The sequence below is a fragment of the Takifugu rubripes genome, chromosome 13, assembly GCF_901000725.2.
Source record: "Takifugu rubripes chromosome 13, fTakRub1.2, whole genome shotgun sequence".
NCBI lineage: Eukaryota > Metazoa > Chordata > Actinopteri > Tetraodontiformes > Tetraodontidae > Takifugu > Takifugu rubripes.
Window position 1 is genome coordinate 3,786,376 of NC_042297.1, and position 16,790 is coordinate 3,803,165.

At 44.5% G+C, this 16,790-nt stretch overlaps 1 protein-coding gene across 1 annotated transcript in view; it reads right to left on the bottom strand.

Moving 5' to 3' along the window:
* Positions 1–590: 590 nt before the first annotated feature.
* The window catches only part of LOC115251980 (phosphorylase b kinase regulatory subunit beta-like), a 58,476-nt gene continuing 42,276 nt past the window's right edge, over positions 591–16,790 (bottom strand). The window contains exons 16-19 of the mRNA XM_029846040.1: positions 6,348–6,403; positions 5,485–5,578; positions 1,196–1,279; positions 591–761 (exon numbers count right to left, since the gene is read on the bottom strand). Coding sequence (XP_029701900.1) covers positions 591–761; positions 1,196–1,279; positions 5,485–5,578; positions 6,348–6,403 — 405 coding nt within the window. The remainder of the gene's footprint in view (positions 762–1,195; positions 1,280–5,484; positions 5,579–6,347; positions 6,404–16,790) is intronic.

Sequence of the window (16,790 nt, forward strand, 5' to 3'; positions counted from 1 at the left end):
CACACACACACATGTTATGCTAGCATATGTCTCCACACAGAAACAACCAATATCTAAACAGTTTTGATGCTAAGTCAAAATACTGAAAAAAACGCAAACTTTTCCTTTATTTTCGGCAAACACGACCCAAGAGGGGCAAGTTTGGTTAGATTAAGCCTCAAATTTGAATCTTTGTCCACCACTGGAGACCAAAACTGTGTGAATGCAACACAAGGCAGGCTTTAAGACTAGTATGGAGACAGCATTTCTATTAGGCAGCAGACAGACAAGCAGAGAAAACTGTAATTACCCAGGTGGTGCTTTAAATCCAAGGTAAATGGACATCTTTTCTATTCCTGCAATAATTTACCTCGGATTGAGTTCAGAACAGAAGAAAAGCTTTCTGCTGAGAGTTGGAATGTTTTTAAGAATATAAAGAAGTTGCCTATTTGACCAATTTGAAAGAGCATCAAGGATATAATATTACCTGCATAAAATGATTAAGTTCTAAAATCAAACGAGCTCACTTGTAGACGTGTCCCAAAACAGATCCCGGGAATGATTCCTTAGACAGGCGCACACTCAACGGGTGTCAGGCACTATTTAAAGCTTTACAGGAATATAGAAAAACTCCGCGTGAATCTGCGGCACTGATGAGCGCCATAAATGTGACTTACCTTAATGTCATCAATCAGGAGCATAACATCCTGGGACAAGTAGAAGTCACTCAGATCAAACACTATTGGGTAGCACACCACCGTTTTTCCCAGGATACGATAAATCTGGAAAGACACACACACACACACACACACACACACACTGAATCAGAAGATAAATGGCTCCCAGGTTGCCACATATACTTTATTCTGGGTAGTTTATAAAAGAACCCATCAATCTGTGATAGCAGGGACATGCACAGCTTTCACACACACACACACACACACACACACACACACTAAAACATGCACTGATGATGATAATAATGATGATGATGATGATGATGATGATGTCCTCTTACAGACTGCTTTTCTCCCCATATATGTCCCATTATAATATTGGCTTGGTGCAATTCTGATTCCTTTTTCATTGTGACACACACACACACACACACACACACACACACACACACACACACACGGCTTGTGCAGATATAGCGTGTGTGTGTGCATGTACCAGTCGCTGTGTGGAAGTGTTTGTGTGGTTACTCTTTATATACCTTGCAGGTCCCAATGCAGCCCACTGGTCTCTCCGGACGCCCAGTCAACCCGAGTTTCTTATTGACGGCCAAGAATCGGTACGCCTGCGGACAAGTCGAGTGTGAGCAGACAGGCAACACATCACCGCTCAACATTTCCTCCCCATCACATCAGCAGCGACATGATATTAATATATTAAATCTCCCAAGTGGTTCGAAATGTGACGCAGCCCAGTGGCATTCGGAACCTGATGAAAGTCCATCACTGGACGGTCCCGCAGAGACATTTCTGATGTTGCAAGTCATAAAGTGAAATTACCACCATATGACGGAACCACCTACTGGTATTAGCTCTCGGTAAAGTTATGCACGGCGATAATGAAAGGTCCCCGTGCTGCCGTTAACGGCGTGCTTAGTGAAGCCAAGCGTACCCGCGGCACCGGAGCGGTACAGCGGGGCCACTGGGATCCGAACGGCCACTAAAAGAGAAAGTGAGATGTTGCCGAGTCGTGTTTTAAAAAAATAACTATTTAAAGTCTTTCTACAGGGGGATATATTTTCTCTACTGGGTGAATATGGCATCTTTATTATCAGTTTTTTATATTTTCAACAAGCTGGGCGTCACATTTTGGATTTCTCTTGACTTAGCCTGAGCTGAACTCTCTGAATCTCTGGTTTAGCATCATTACAACTGCTCAGGTGTGAAAAGCTTTGGCTGTTGACACAAGTGCCGCACCGACCGAGCCCCCGCCCATCAACCGGCTATATCAGTTCGTTTCAAAATGGCAGTAATGAGGCCATTTGGTGTGTTCAGGCAAAAGCTTCCAACTCCTGCGCTCACCAATGCGCTGATGCAAAGATAATTTGAGAAAACAGCTTATCGACCTCTTGCGCTACATGTTGTCGGAGTGTGAATTGCATTTTGGATGTGCCAGACTGTTACACCGCAGCAATAAATCCCCAGGTCATACAGGCTATGCATTTAGCCACCAGGGTGCCTCCAGATGTGTTCTACCATGAAACAGCACTGAACACCTACACTCTAGAGGAAATACGTGCTTTCCAAACCTTCTGCTGCATTTTAATGTCTCAAACCACCTGCAGTCCACCTCGCAGCCACAAGGTGGTGCTCTGCGACTCCAAAGTGCTTCCTCAACGTTATTCATCGGGAGACAACGGGAGGATGTTGTCGGCCAAAAGGCAACAACACAAAAGAGGTAAAGGACGTGTAAATACAAAGGCCATTGTTACTGAAGGAAGAAATAGCCCTGCGAAGCACTGGCCTACCAGGTGAGGAAGAGACGGCAGGAGAAAAGCCAAGAGATGCTGGAAGAACCTCTGCACCCACGACTTCCTGCGTGCAGAATACCAATGAAGAAGAGCGACACACACACAGCCTATCAAAGACTCCTTTCATTCCGCTCACCGCAGCATAAACACCAAGCCTGACAGGTGGCAGAGAGACTGAAAAACTGTATTTCAGAGCTATATTTTACACTTCTACGGTGTTAATGAGGTGTGAGAAGGTGCCATTTACCCAACAAAGTCACTTGGGGATGTGACTCGGTATCGTGTGGACTCATCTTTCGAGATAAATGTCTGTTTAGGCCCAGATGACTTCCATTTATAGCAGCTAGGAGGATAGTCTTACTAAGAGAGGGTTGGTTTTTTTTAGGTATTCATGGTTTTTAATATAATGTCAGCATGACTGAACCTCTAATCGCACCCTTGTGCCAATCTTCCAAGCGTATTGATGTCTGTAGCTGTTACCTAAACGTGGTTACAAAACCCATCAAGCTAAATTTGTTAAGACAAGGCAGAAAATGCAGAATAAAGTCATTCTGATTCATGTCTGCTTGTGTATTTCAAGCTCAGGACACATTTTCTCTGTAGTTTAATCACAGCTAAATTGATTTAAATTCGAGCCTAGCCCGTTCGGTTCCCTTCCACCGTGTGGACGGGCCCGACGTTGGGGCGTGAGAGCTAGCAAACAGCCGCGCTAGACTCGTGCATTCCCCATCAATTCCAAATTAGCGGCAGAATTACTGATCATTGGCTTCCTTTCACTGGCTTTAAGACGTAAGATGTCGGTGCATCGATCCTTTAGGATCATAATAGGTGCTGGCTGCAACAATTACATAGAGGAAATGACACCAACAGTGACCATAAGGCAGCTAAAGTTGGTACGAAGCTACGCTACGCTGTTTCAGGGAGCAGTTTCAGCAGTTTGGGGCGAGACTGACACACATCTAAATCTAATTGGTGCTCTCCCACCATAAGGCAGCTGTTGTAAACATAATCAAACGGTTGCAGGGGACAAGGTGAGGTGAGCCAACGCAGCCCGCAGCACCGGGGAAGGTGGCGACTCTGAGATAAACAGATTCTGTCTGGCTCGGCTTCAGATTTAATATTCTCTGCAGAGCACACTCTGACTCCAACCGCACATCCATCCGTGAGACGGCGCGCCACGCAGTCCAAAGAGGCAGAGGAGAGAGAAGGAATCCTTCCAGGTATGACAGTTCAAAGGCAGACGGCGGGCTGGGGGGGGGGGGGGCTGTTTGGTGTAACGGGGACGGGGGCAGGGGGGGGGCCTGGAGGGGATAATGAGGTGAGAGAAGGGGTGTGACGGATTTAGCAGGAGATGACAGATGGCTGAAAGGATGGAAGTGGAGAACAGAGCCCGTGGAGATGGCACGATAGGACGGATTGTTTGTTTATTCAAGGTGGCGTGGAGAATAGACGCCACACGACAAATATGACAGATGAAGAACAGCGACCGGGGAGGAGACCGCGGTTTGAATGACAGAGGAGGGACTTCAAAAGGTCCACGTGTAGATGAGACCGTACCCGGGGGGAAGGGGGCGGCGCCGTTGGACCGACAGACGCACTAAGAGTGAAACTGGAGTGGCACAGCGGGTGTTAGCGGCCCTCGCAGACACGAGTACAAACGGTGCCGTAGGAGATGAGAGAAGACTGGACACGATCCCCCGTTCAACATCAGCTGCTGCTGGAATGTGCAGAGGGATTCTCCCGGCAACGGGGGCTCAGGTTAGAACGGAGCGATTCTGGCGAAGGAGACTTTCAAAATTCAAACCAGAGAACTGAACTCAGTGTCTGGAGCCCAAAACCCATTTGGCCAATGACAAAAAAACCCCAAAAAAAACCAGGCAGCGCAGCTGGTGATTTGCACTGAAACGCTGCAAACTCCGACCACGGCGAATCCTGCCCTCACGTGGTCGATTACCATAACATTAACATTTGGTCACCGGTGGAACATTTCACATACGGGACCGTAAAGGTCTCGGGAAAATGTTTCTCTAAATGTTTATGCCGCTGCAGCGTTCGGCTCTTTTATATTCCGCTCAGAAGCGGATCGCTCCGAGCACATCATCCACTTGTTTTGACCTCCAAATATTCTAATGCGGGAGAGGAGTCGTCAGGAAGGAGCGAAAGAGCTCGTTCTAATATTTATTTAACGTAACCTTCCCAAAGTACATTTGGCAGCCCCTCGCCTACACACATCTCCCGTTTGTAAAAGAGCCACGACCACAGTTCTACTGCTTCGCCAATCAATGGCTGTGAATAACCACTCTTCCCTCAATCAGACGATCTGGGCTCTGCCGGGCCTGATGGGAAAATCAATTAGAAAATGTTGGAAGCAGAAAAGCATGGACTGACAAGTGGCCAGACCCGCTGAACCGATTACCGCTGGGCCGCCGTCGCTGTCGGCTGCAGCACCTGCAGAAAGGTGATCAGGGAAGCTTCAATTAAAGCTTCGCTCTCTGGCAAACGGAGCCCAGAGAGTTAAAAAGGGAATTATTCAAAAGAAGTAGAAGGTCAGGGACAGACATGCTGATGGACCTAATAAACTGAGCTTTGCCATGTTTGAATCCGTGGGACTTTTGCCTCATACACACTCATACAGAGACCATTTATCCAACGCGGCGTGCGCTTATCCGTCGTGTCCTTCCAGTGTTTGTATTGATTTATTTGGCACCGTCTGCTGTACAGCACTTTGTAGCATCACAGGCTGGACTGTGATGTGACTTTTAAACCACAGACCAAAAAGATTCCAAAGGATTAAAGAGTTTCCAACACCTTCTGTTGAAAAGAGTCTCTATATTCATAAAGTATCTGAGGACGTTTTAAAATTCAGGTAAAGATGCTCGCTAACTAGCATGACTATGTTCTACTGTGCTTTCCATCAATGCACCCCGGGTCTCACCTGGAGGCAGCTGGGCCAGGCTGCAGCCCTCCAGCCATCTTACAGAGAGACTTATAGAAGATTGTGTGATTGACAGTTGTGTTACCTTAACCAGTTCCTTCTGAGGCCAAATCTGGATGGGCTCAACCTGCTGGGGGGTCTGGGTCTGAATGCCATAGGTGTTCAAAAAGACTTGCAGTCTAGAGAGAGAGAAAAAGAGGAGCAGGAGCAAGAGAGAGAAAGTAAGTAACAGAGAGTCCATTTTGTCATTGAAAATCTAAAATGCTCTTAAAAACCCAAATGATTATACAATCTTGTGCAAAAAAAAAAAAAAAAACTTGAAAAAGCTGCTGGGCTGAGACATAAATCCAGTATTGATTTGCTAATTGTCCTTTGGTGTCATCTCAACCACAGTCCTTTAATAACCACCCAGGAGCTTCAGACCAGCTCTGTGAACACACTTAACAAAACAGGCATCTCGATCTTGTGCTTTCCCAGTTGAAAAAGCTCCTCCACTTTAGCTTTTCCTTCAGAATGTGTAGATGCCATCGCGCCGTGTCTCTATATCCAGCAGCAACAAAGCATCTGCATTAAACTCCGCTAAGCGTAGGATTCAGAGCTCTCGGTGTAAAAGTTCACACCCCATCTTTACTTGTTCTTAAGTAACACTAAAGTCATGTGTTCTGTCAATAAGGCGTTTGAAGTTAACTTTACTTTTAATCCATAGCTCACGACTATTGGGTGGGGTGCATCAGTAAATGATGCTGACAGATCAAACTGAGACCTGCGCACGAGTAATTAAGCCCACGGCTTAACGGGCTCCATAGGAACATCTGACCCTGATGTGCAAACAGTTAAGTAAGAGTTTAAATCCTCGTTTACACTAACGAACATGATAAAACAGGCGAGGTGCTGAGGAGACAAGCAAACAAAACACAACCCAGTCAACCAAAGAAACACACACGTTACCTCTGACTCTCGGCTATCAGAGCCACTTGAACCATCACATCGTTCTCTATGGGCCCCTGCAGGACAGACAGGACAGAGATTAACACCCGGTCAGGGTGGTCATGACGACAACAGGCTTAATCTCCCACCACAACTCCTCCGGAAGCACCAGAAACAAACAGGGAAACTTGTGTATACATATTACATTATGCATTAAGTTAATGAACTGCTGATGATGCCACCAAAAATCTTAAAATGATCTTGTTTTACCTCTACATTTGGGTCAGCTCTGGGCATTCTTGTCCTACAGACTAAAGCCATAATCCAATATAAAATATTTAAGTCAATAAAATAATAAGCTGCGCATACAACCAGTAACCCAAAAGGAGGGGAAAATGAGCACAAGAGGCACAAAATGTGCATATTTAGTTTAAAGAATCAAGCAAATGAGTGTTTAAATGTCTGACATGGAATGAATGAAATAAAATAAACATTTGGGTGGTTTTTTTTAAGACTCATTTGGGATGGACTGCAACCCTAAACAGCACTGACTGATTCCCTAAATTTGCTCTGCACCGATGCATTTGGAGCTTTCCCTCTTTAGATTTCAGCCTCTAAGATGCTGCTCTGTGACAAGTTTTAACCCTGAACCATTATACTCAGTTACATTTTCCTCCTCTCTCTTCACACACCATTTGTGTGGCTGCACGTGTGTGTGGGTGAGTAAATCGTGAACACGGACAATGATCTTTAGGGCCAGTGACAGGCTATTCAGAGTCATTAGAAAGCAGGAAGGAGCTGGTGAGTCACAGGACACACACACACACGCGCGCACACACACACACACACACACAGACATAAATAGAACCTACTCTCACAAACACCGATGATGGTCTACGATGATATGATCCTAATCATATAGCGCCTGTGTGGCAACATCATGCTTCTGAGCACACACACACTTTTACACACATGCACCAAAGTCTTTTTGCATTTCAAAAGCTTCGTTAGACAAATACAAATAATATTTATTTAAGAAAACAAAACTAAAGCAGTTTCAGGGTGTCAGTTCTCTACATATCAGTTATATAAAATAACACATCTGTCTATGTATGTATGTATGTATGTGTGTGTGTGTGTGTGTGTAAAACATTACTTGAAACCAAATGATAGAGATATAGAGAGATACAAAGAGAGAGAGGGAAGAGGTAGAGAGAGAGAGAGAGAGAAGGAGGGAGAGAGGGCACAGACGTTCTGTTCAGTAGATAAGTGCTGGTTTTAGCCAACTACCTCATTACCATAAATCAGGGGGGGGGGGGGGGGGGGGGGCGGGAGTCGCTGAGTAAGAGAAACAGACGTCTGAACACAAATGTCTCCTGATGAATAGAGAGCAACGGCTTCTAAAATGCTGCAATGAAACTCTCTCATTAGTGATGCTCCATGAGCGGACAAAGGACTCATTTGGCAAAGGACAAGATATGGAAATGCATTATGGAGAAATGTATTCCCTTCCAGTTTCTCTTTGCACTCCATCTGAACTTGAGCAGCACCACTGGGTAAATTTAAACGAGGACAGCGAGAGGAAACTTCCTCAAAGACGCTTCTCGCTAATACCCTAAAACATCAACTTACCAGTGCTAAAGCTAAAAACAGGATGACGATTTTTAGAAGAGTTCAAAGACCTTTTCTCCTTTAGAAACCCTTTAGGTTTTCAGAGATGCTGCAAGAACAAACGAGCCGCACTTGAACAGACCCGTAACATAGTAGCTGCATCCAAAATCGCTCACTCATTCACTATTCCCTACTCCCTATATAGGCAGCAAGCTTCAGTGGACTACTTAGTGCACTCATTGATGAGCAAGTGTGCTATAAACACCATTGTCAGCGTTGGTTGACTAATTGTATTTAATTTTTAATACATATTCACTCAGTGGTCATTTTTCTGTTGATGTACTACTAATGCTATAAATATTTAACTTAGCACTATCTTCTTACATGTGACTGCAAAGGATGATGGGATTTCTTGGTTAGGGACCATCGGTCGTACCCGTGTGCCAAGGTGCACATTTTCGGATACATTGAGTGCGCTAAATAGGGTGCAGTGTCAACACTTGCCATTCAGATACCCATACAAATTGGTGTGCACCCTAGTTAGTGCACTACACAGACAATAGGGAGTGATGTTGGACAGAGCCAACGATATGATTATGTAAAATAATCCAATACAATCTGACGAATCCAAATATACAGGCTGAAAAGCTAGGTTGTTAGGGACTACTACAGATAGGAATAATAATAATAATAATAATAATAGTAATAACAACTATTATTTTTTTTAAAATCACAACTGTTAGTGGTGGCTTATTTACATTTTTGTTGAAAGGATGGAAGGAAGAGCAATATGTCATTAGTAGCTGTATTAAATTAAATTGAAAAGTAATCCAGCCAGTTTCTAAGTGAAATGCGCCGTGCACATTATTTTTCCTCCATTTCAGCATGAAATAATGCATAATTAGGTCATTCAAGCTGAAACCCCAGGCTGGATTTGTAAATAAATTCTATAATATTTAACTACATATCATTTATGGTTAGCAAATACAGTTGTGTATCTAACTGAAGCTCCATATGATTGTACCTATTGGACTGCTGGATAAATTGTGCCTCTTTGTAGAGTGTGTGAGGAGGTACATGACACTGCTCTGACCAAAATATGAGCCAGTAGAAAGGAAACACTCACATTTTCTAAATACTTCCCACTGTAACACAATGATGATTTCAGTGATTAGCTATTAAGCTGTGAAGTATTAGAACTCTCGGAGCATCAGGTTATTTTTGTATATATGCATGAATATATCCATGTCCATTACATCAGTCACTGTATGGAAACAACAGTACCAACTAATACGTTGACATGGAAACAAACTAGAACCTATTACAGAGTTCAGAACATAAGCATTCATATTTTTTTATAACAAGAACAGATTTGTTATATGCTGGACATCACCAGTCTGGACGTCACTGAAGAAGACTGGAGTGGAAGCCGTCTACGGTAGAACCTGTCTGAATTATGCTTTCGTTTTCTGCCATTCTTTGCAGGAATTCAGCTGCCATCTGTCCTTCCCACGGCACTGAAACCTGGCCACTAGGACACGGTGCCTCGCGCCCGCCGTGCAGCCTCGGGCCAGCTGTACATTTGTGACCCGCCTGTCACCTCAGCCTAGTTTTGTTTTACACACACACAGGAGGCACAAACAGGAGGAACTCTGGGAGAGAGAGCTTGAAAAACAAGACAAAATATGGAGTTGGACGTAGGTGAAGGCCTATATTGTTGCTTTTGCTTATAATACTGTCCACCTAAAGATGGAGGAAACCACGTGGGTAACAGGTGATGGAGCTGTTGTTTTATAACAAGATTAAAACCTTCCTTAAAAGTCTGGATTGGAGGTGTCCCATCCTTTCATTTATTCTATGAACTAGAAAAGAAGACCCCTGCTGCCTGTACTGCAGTCCACCACTAGAGGGAGATTTAATCATTTTTGCAGCCCTTTTATTTAGTCAATCTTATTTAAATCTGTTTTTCCAAAGTTATGCAGCAACTCCCCTCGTTTTCTTTGTTTTTCACCTTTATCTCTGACTCTCTCGCTACCTGCGTTTCTTCTCTCAATTACAGACGAATGTGTGTTTTCAGAGGTCAGACGTAAATCATCCCCAAGCGCACCGTTTTTCACCACGACGGCTCCCAGACGGTTCTGTCACAACAACTATGCCAGCGAAATCAGTCAAACTCAGACTCACTCCGATGGAGGACAGATAAGAGTCCAAGCAGCAGTTTATTTATGGACACAGCAGCAAATCAGGAGCTGACGAAGCATCAAGCTCTGATTAATCTTGCAAAGTGAAGAGGGTCTTCAAGAACGGGCTCGACGGCCGTCCGGAGTCAGAGCAGCGACGCCGCTGAGAGCTGAGATGAACAATGATCATGTTGTGGCAGCGCCATGCTGGGAATCCTTTGATCCAGGCAGACATAAAAGATACTGCGTGAACATGACCACTGGAGCCCAAACACATCCTTTTACTGCAACTTCATTGACGACAGTGGGGGCCCTGATTAATCCGGGAAGCACACGGATCTACATCGGAACAGGTCCCAGGCATAAGAGCGGATCAGACATCAGCGTTATCGCTGTTACCAGCTGAGAGTTCCAGTTCCTCCATTAGAAACGACACCGCTGCCCCCCACGCAGTATCAATGACGTCCCCCCCGAAAGCGCATCAACGCGGCATCACCAGCAGCGGCTGTTTTTCATCCCGTCCACAGCGGATAATAAAACACTCGCAATCGTTTGCATCAGCCCACCCGGAGCAGGCAATTACCAGAATCATTTCAGTTCATACTTTTGATCACTGTATTAGCTTTATCCACCATGGTTGTTTCTGGCCAAGTGTGTGAAACAAAGCAAAACGCCAAAGAGAGGAATGTGGCAGCTTATTTGCTGGCTATGAACCACTGAAATAAGTGCTCTTTAAAGATTTTATCCTGCGATAAAGCTGGCTCTGATGGATATTCAGATGGCTCATGATGATGATGAGGTCTGTTTAATCACTGAGCCACCAGTCAGTAAAACACACAAGAAAAATCAGCCGGTAAATGACTTCTCCTCACACAATATTACAGAGACTGGGTCAACTCCAGCATTAGCAATCGCTTGTTTTAGTTGCTTTATTATATTTAGGACTCCTTTAAATGACTAACGTAAATAGACGACACATTAGCAACTGGAAATTGGTGACCTGTGAAAAGGATGTCGGTTGATTTAGAGCCAAACTCCATATTCAACTGTTAATAAAATGTCACGTTCCGAGGTCAGATACTTCTCCGTGTGTTTGCTGCACGGCGGCTTCCAAAACGAGCCAAACATTCAGTCTTTAACGAAGCAAAGGAGTAAAAATTGTGGAATTTAACCCTTTCAGTGACATATAATCCCTTCTATTCATGCTCCTGAACAGATGAGTGACTCCGGGCTATGTGCCCTTCGCACGCTGGCCTGTGTGCGGCTACGAGAGGCATATTTGACGAGGGTATTTGAAAGCACCGGGTGAATCGTGTGGGTGGAGGGGTAAACATGAAAGAAATGCTAAAGTCATTTTAAATCCGGCGCCCGCAAGAGGAAAAATGTATTTTGTGTATATTTTTAAAAGTCGACTCTTCTCAAAGGTCACGCAGTGGTAATAACGACAAGATGGATGAAAAGAATCTGTCACAGCTTGAAGGCGGCTGGAGGAGGCGAGCGAGGGGATGAGGCAAGAGTAGTTTTGATTAGGAAAGTGTTTCCCAACTTGAAAACAAGACGGGAAGGAGGGCAAAACCCACCGCAACAGAGAACAAAGTGAAGAATCGCGTGCACGCCAGAGGCTGGTGCAAATCCTGAAGGTGCTTGGACCGAGGCAGTTGAGACATTATTTTCCAGAGTCATCTTAGAAATCGTTTGCAGGGCGCGTCTTTGAGAGAAAGTCAAAATAAAATAAAAAAGGCGAAGAAGGTGAGATGTTGGCGTGAGCCCCAGCAGCCCTGATGTACGTGGGCAGCCGGAGAGCTGGCGCGAGCATGAATAATTAAACGCAAGAACATGGCGCAAACATCTGCCGATCTGATAGCTAAAAAGGTTTCACGTTTTTATTCCACATTCCAAGCGTTCCCCGTCGCTTTAAATCATATCCATTATTCATCTTTAGCCCCTTCACTGTGTGAGCACTATACTGTGTGAATACTGACTCCAGTGTGCATTTCAGCTCAGGTTTAATCGCATATTTGATAATCACAGAGGAAAAGAGCATGATTGACAGCAGCAGCCTGCTCACGGTTGAGTAGGCAGGTGTTTGAACTGCAGCTCGACAGCCTGATAAGCACAACACAGATCCTGTCTCTACACAGATGAGGCACCCATATAGCAAACATGATTGTATACTTGGGAACAGATGGACATTATGGTTCTAATGTGCTGTCAGTCTTAATTTATGATGCCTCTCGCTAAACGCTAACGAATCCATGATCCATACGTTCACTTCGATGGCCGCAGCTTCATATTCGCACTGCACCGAAATTCATTTCACAATTTTTAAATGATCCAAAATACTGTTGACGCACTCATGATTGGTCCCATGTGGCAAAATGTGTGATTGCTCATCCCAGGGCGGCATTAGAGCCAGAACCCCGTTTAAATAATCCTTTCCTGAGATCAGCACGGTCCCACTTCCTTATCAGCAGCAGCTCTCTGAGGTCCCTGTGATTCGTCTGTTCTCCCAAAGCTTCATGTGTTCGCAGAGAAAATCTGATGCACGTGAGTCGCTCCTGAATCCTGCCTGGCTTTAAACATTTACACGACTGTCGCAGCAGATTTTACAAGGTGATTTAACCGCAGAGCCTTAATGACACGTGTGTTCATGGAAAAAAGGTGGAATTAAATCAAAAACAACCTGGTTGTGACCCTTGATCCAAGTTTCAGCTTTAAAAAACTGTGAAAAAAACCAACAATCTTGCAAATTTCTGACCTGTATGAAACTCTAGGGCACATGAAGGATCCGATATTTAATTTGCCACCATATTGCTACCTTGTGTTGCAGTGTAACCCCCGTGACGGGTCGACGGCGAGGACGGTCACAGATGAGGCACAAACTCTGAGGGAAAATAAGCAGCTCACACAGCTCCAAGGAGTAACTTAATCCTCACTTTTTCTTCATCAGAAGGGAACTAAATGAATTTTAACCTGTAATGAGAGCGACTAGAGCGACAGCTGGCTGAGATACTGAAACAGGATGCATCAGGCATTTAAATTTGCACCTGTTAGGATGTTTATGATGTGGCAACGCTTGGAAAGAAGCTTCTGTCTTTTGTAAAGTTGGGGAAAATAAGGAAATTATCTGCCGCCAAAAACGAGAACACTTTTCAATCAAATAAAGTTGCTTTTCTCTGAAAGACCCCAGGCTGTGTAATATCCTTAGGATGCAGGTCTGTGTATGAGATTCCTATTATATTGAGAGTATTTTAAAGTCAATATACACTAGATGTTGCAGCGGTAGCTGCTAGCCAAATATCAGGAGTGAAATCCAATTATTCTTAACTGCACAACTCAACTGCCGCATTTAAGCCTCTCTTCTGCTTTATGTTGCACCACAATACGAAATATTTCCCACATATTCCTGGGTCTGGAAGCCACTAATGGTGATTGATTTTGATTCTCTTCTGCGTGCATTTTGTTAAAAGGGAAAGCGGAAAAATGAATGAAGAGTTTTTCTTTTGGACCGGTTACATTACAGGAGGAAATTCTAATCAGTTTAGTCCATTTGAACCTTTTCAGATGAATAAACCCACTACAGGCTCCACCCTGAGGATGGAATCCAGACAATGATGCAACGTTGGCTTTGACCTTTCCGCATCCTCCGATCTATTCACCTGCTCCTCGTTCCCTCACAGCCGACAGCATATACGCCAGGCCCAACTTTTCAACCTTGATCTTTAGCTTTTAACCTTTGTCATTTCCATGGTCAACAGTTAGCAGCAGCTGTCCCGGCATCTCAACGTAGCTGGTTCCAAACACAGATCCTGTCCAGCACCGAAGGCACGTGACAGCATATCAAATGAGTGAAGGTTTGGGTGAACTGAGTGTGTCATGGTCAAATACTTCACCTCTCTTCCGTTGTTCTGCCACCCTCAGCTGCACTCGTGCGCCCTGGCAGCTAGCTTTTATTGTGATAGATCTGAGCAATGCAATATCGTTAGCCACAGCTGACAGGGAGATATAAAAGAATCAGGAAGGAGTCAGACATTCCTAATGGGCCCCCTAGCATAGAGAGAAGCTTGTTACAGGGCCGTGGATACAATGGCCCGGACAGGGAAGGACAGAAACACACACACAACACAACTCCTGAAGGATAATGGAGGTGTGTGTGGTGGGACAATGCATTTCCAGTACGTCAAAGCTTAATGCTTGTAAAAGGTGTGAGTCATGTCTATTCCTCTGCAAGTAATGCTCAGAGCCATCTCTCTTAGATACTTACGGTCATCGCTGAGGTCAATATTTCCCACACGTCCCTGCTGGAACCAGCTCCCTGTCTAGGTGCAGGGTGTCAACACCCTCTCAATTTTAAAGGTTAGGCTCTAACCCCCTTTAATAAAGCTTATAGACAGTAATTCCGGAGCTAATGCACATGGTTGGACAAGGATCAGCTAACCTTTATCCATCATCTGCCTCAGCCTTCAGGCTGCTGACACGAGCCACTCAAGAGTTTCCATTTTGCTTTCTTGTGTCCACAGCTCCTCCAGCTTCTCTTCTGTGGTGCCGTGCCTCTCGCTCTGCTACATCTTCTATTGTTTTTCTTGTTTTGTACTGTATTGACTTCTGCCCTCTTCTGTCTGTCCTTCATCTGTCACATCCCCTCCCTCACTTTACTCTTCAAGGTTTCCTCCTGCTAATGTTTTTTTCTGTACACTGTTTTATGAAACTCCCGACCTGAGACAATCTTCAGGATGACCCGGCCTGACATGAGCTGAAGCTGTGGTGGTGGAAAAGCGTGCACTGTCGATGAAAACGCGACTGTTAAACTCAGTTAAGTTAATTATAGTAATTTGTGCAACAAAACACAAACTAGTATTTCAAAAATACCCACTAATATACATTTAAAAGAACTTTGCTGTATGAGTCATGTGGATATGTATTACTCATAAAGTGACCCCCTCCCCCCATAGTACACGCTACATTTGATAACCCCGGTATGCAATAATGCTCAAACAATTCAAGTCCTAATATCTGTCTCTATCATGATGCTCGGGGTCATTTTGCTTTTCAATGATTTATAGAAGCTTTAATCTGTGTTCTGCCGCACGGATGGTAATTCATCATTTTACAAGTAGCTCCACAGCCCAATTTAGCAACACGGCTACCACAATGACTTCTGTCACCATATATCAGACTGTTGATTTACTGATGCAGGAAAAAAAAACACCTCGTATTTGAAACACTTCTCACACTCTAATTGTGTAACTGTCGGAACGTACTAGTCAATAAAACACTTTAAATGGACCTGGAGCTAATGGACTGGAAATCATTGTAGACACCAGAAGAAATGGAGCTCCGTGCACCCCCAGGTGTTTTAAAATTATTCATGCACATCACTAATGCCACTATTGGGCAATGAATTATTACTGCACAGGAACGGAATTTTCTGTCCTATCCCTGGAGTCAGGCAGGAACATCAGCGATGCGCTCCTGATTACTTTGTTTCATTGTCGTTGAAGCTGGGTCAAAGGTCACTGGATTAAGGTTCTGATGTTAATTAATTGCAAAATCACTGATAATCACACACTCTGACTATTTAAAGCGCCCCGAGCTGTGCGGGGACGTTATACGCTAGGCAGCGCCTGTACATGCGGAGCTAAGCTACGCTTCCATTTCCATTGGCTGTTCAGCTGGACCTGCATCCTTGTCCCGGAACACAACGATCAGTTCAGCATGAATCCTTCCCTCCTCACTGACCTTTCCATCCTCACCCTACAGGGAGACATGAGCCTTATCTCCGATTAAAGACGGACGGCTACCTTGGTCTAGAAAAACCGCACAATTTCCATTAACCTTGTTCTAAAAGAGTGCATTCTTGCCTGCGTGCACATATCTCATGGAAGTCAAAGGTTCCTACAGGGTTCAACAATGGCTGAGTTAAGTGGTGTGCCGCTTAGTCTGAAATGCACGTTAGTTTCAGTGTGGGGCAACCTCTGGATTCACCATTAAGCAAAATAAGATTCAAAGAGACAGACTGAAAACAAAATGTGCTAGGAGAGACAAAATTAGACACTGCGATCATGGCTGAATAGCTAAGTAGATTAAGGGTATGACATTAAAAGAAATCGTGTGACTTATCCGACTAATGCACTTTAACAGCCTTTCACCGCTGCTCTGATGCAGCTGGTTGCGATGCCTGCTGTGTATTATTGCGTGTTTGTCAGTGGGATGTCGCGGCATGCTCCCTGGGGTGCGTTTGATCTGACTCACCCACGCAGCCCTGGGAGCATGTTACTGTCCCTCATGCAGAAGAAGAAAAAAGCAACTTAAAAAATAAAAAGCTACACTGTCAACGGCTACACAGCAATGAAGACACACAGCAAAAAAAAACAGAAAACATCATTGCACGACCTTTAAAGAAAATAATCTATATAATGATGCACTTTAGCCGATTATCCAGCTTTTCTCCTTTGGAAGACCACATGAAGGAGGATCTGACCTGGGGCATGAACACCACAGTGGCAGTTAGGAAGCTAACTTTCTGATGAGTCTCAGAGGAGTAATGTCCCTCAGAAATACCCCGTGTCCTACAGCTCCACCAGCCACAGCTTTCTGACCTCCTGCCTCTGTGCGGTTCTTCAGAAGCACCTCAGAGGGTCATAAACAGTTCAGAGAAGATCACTGGCCGTCC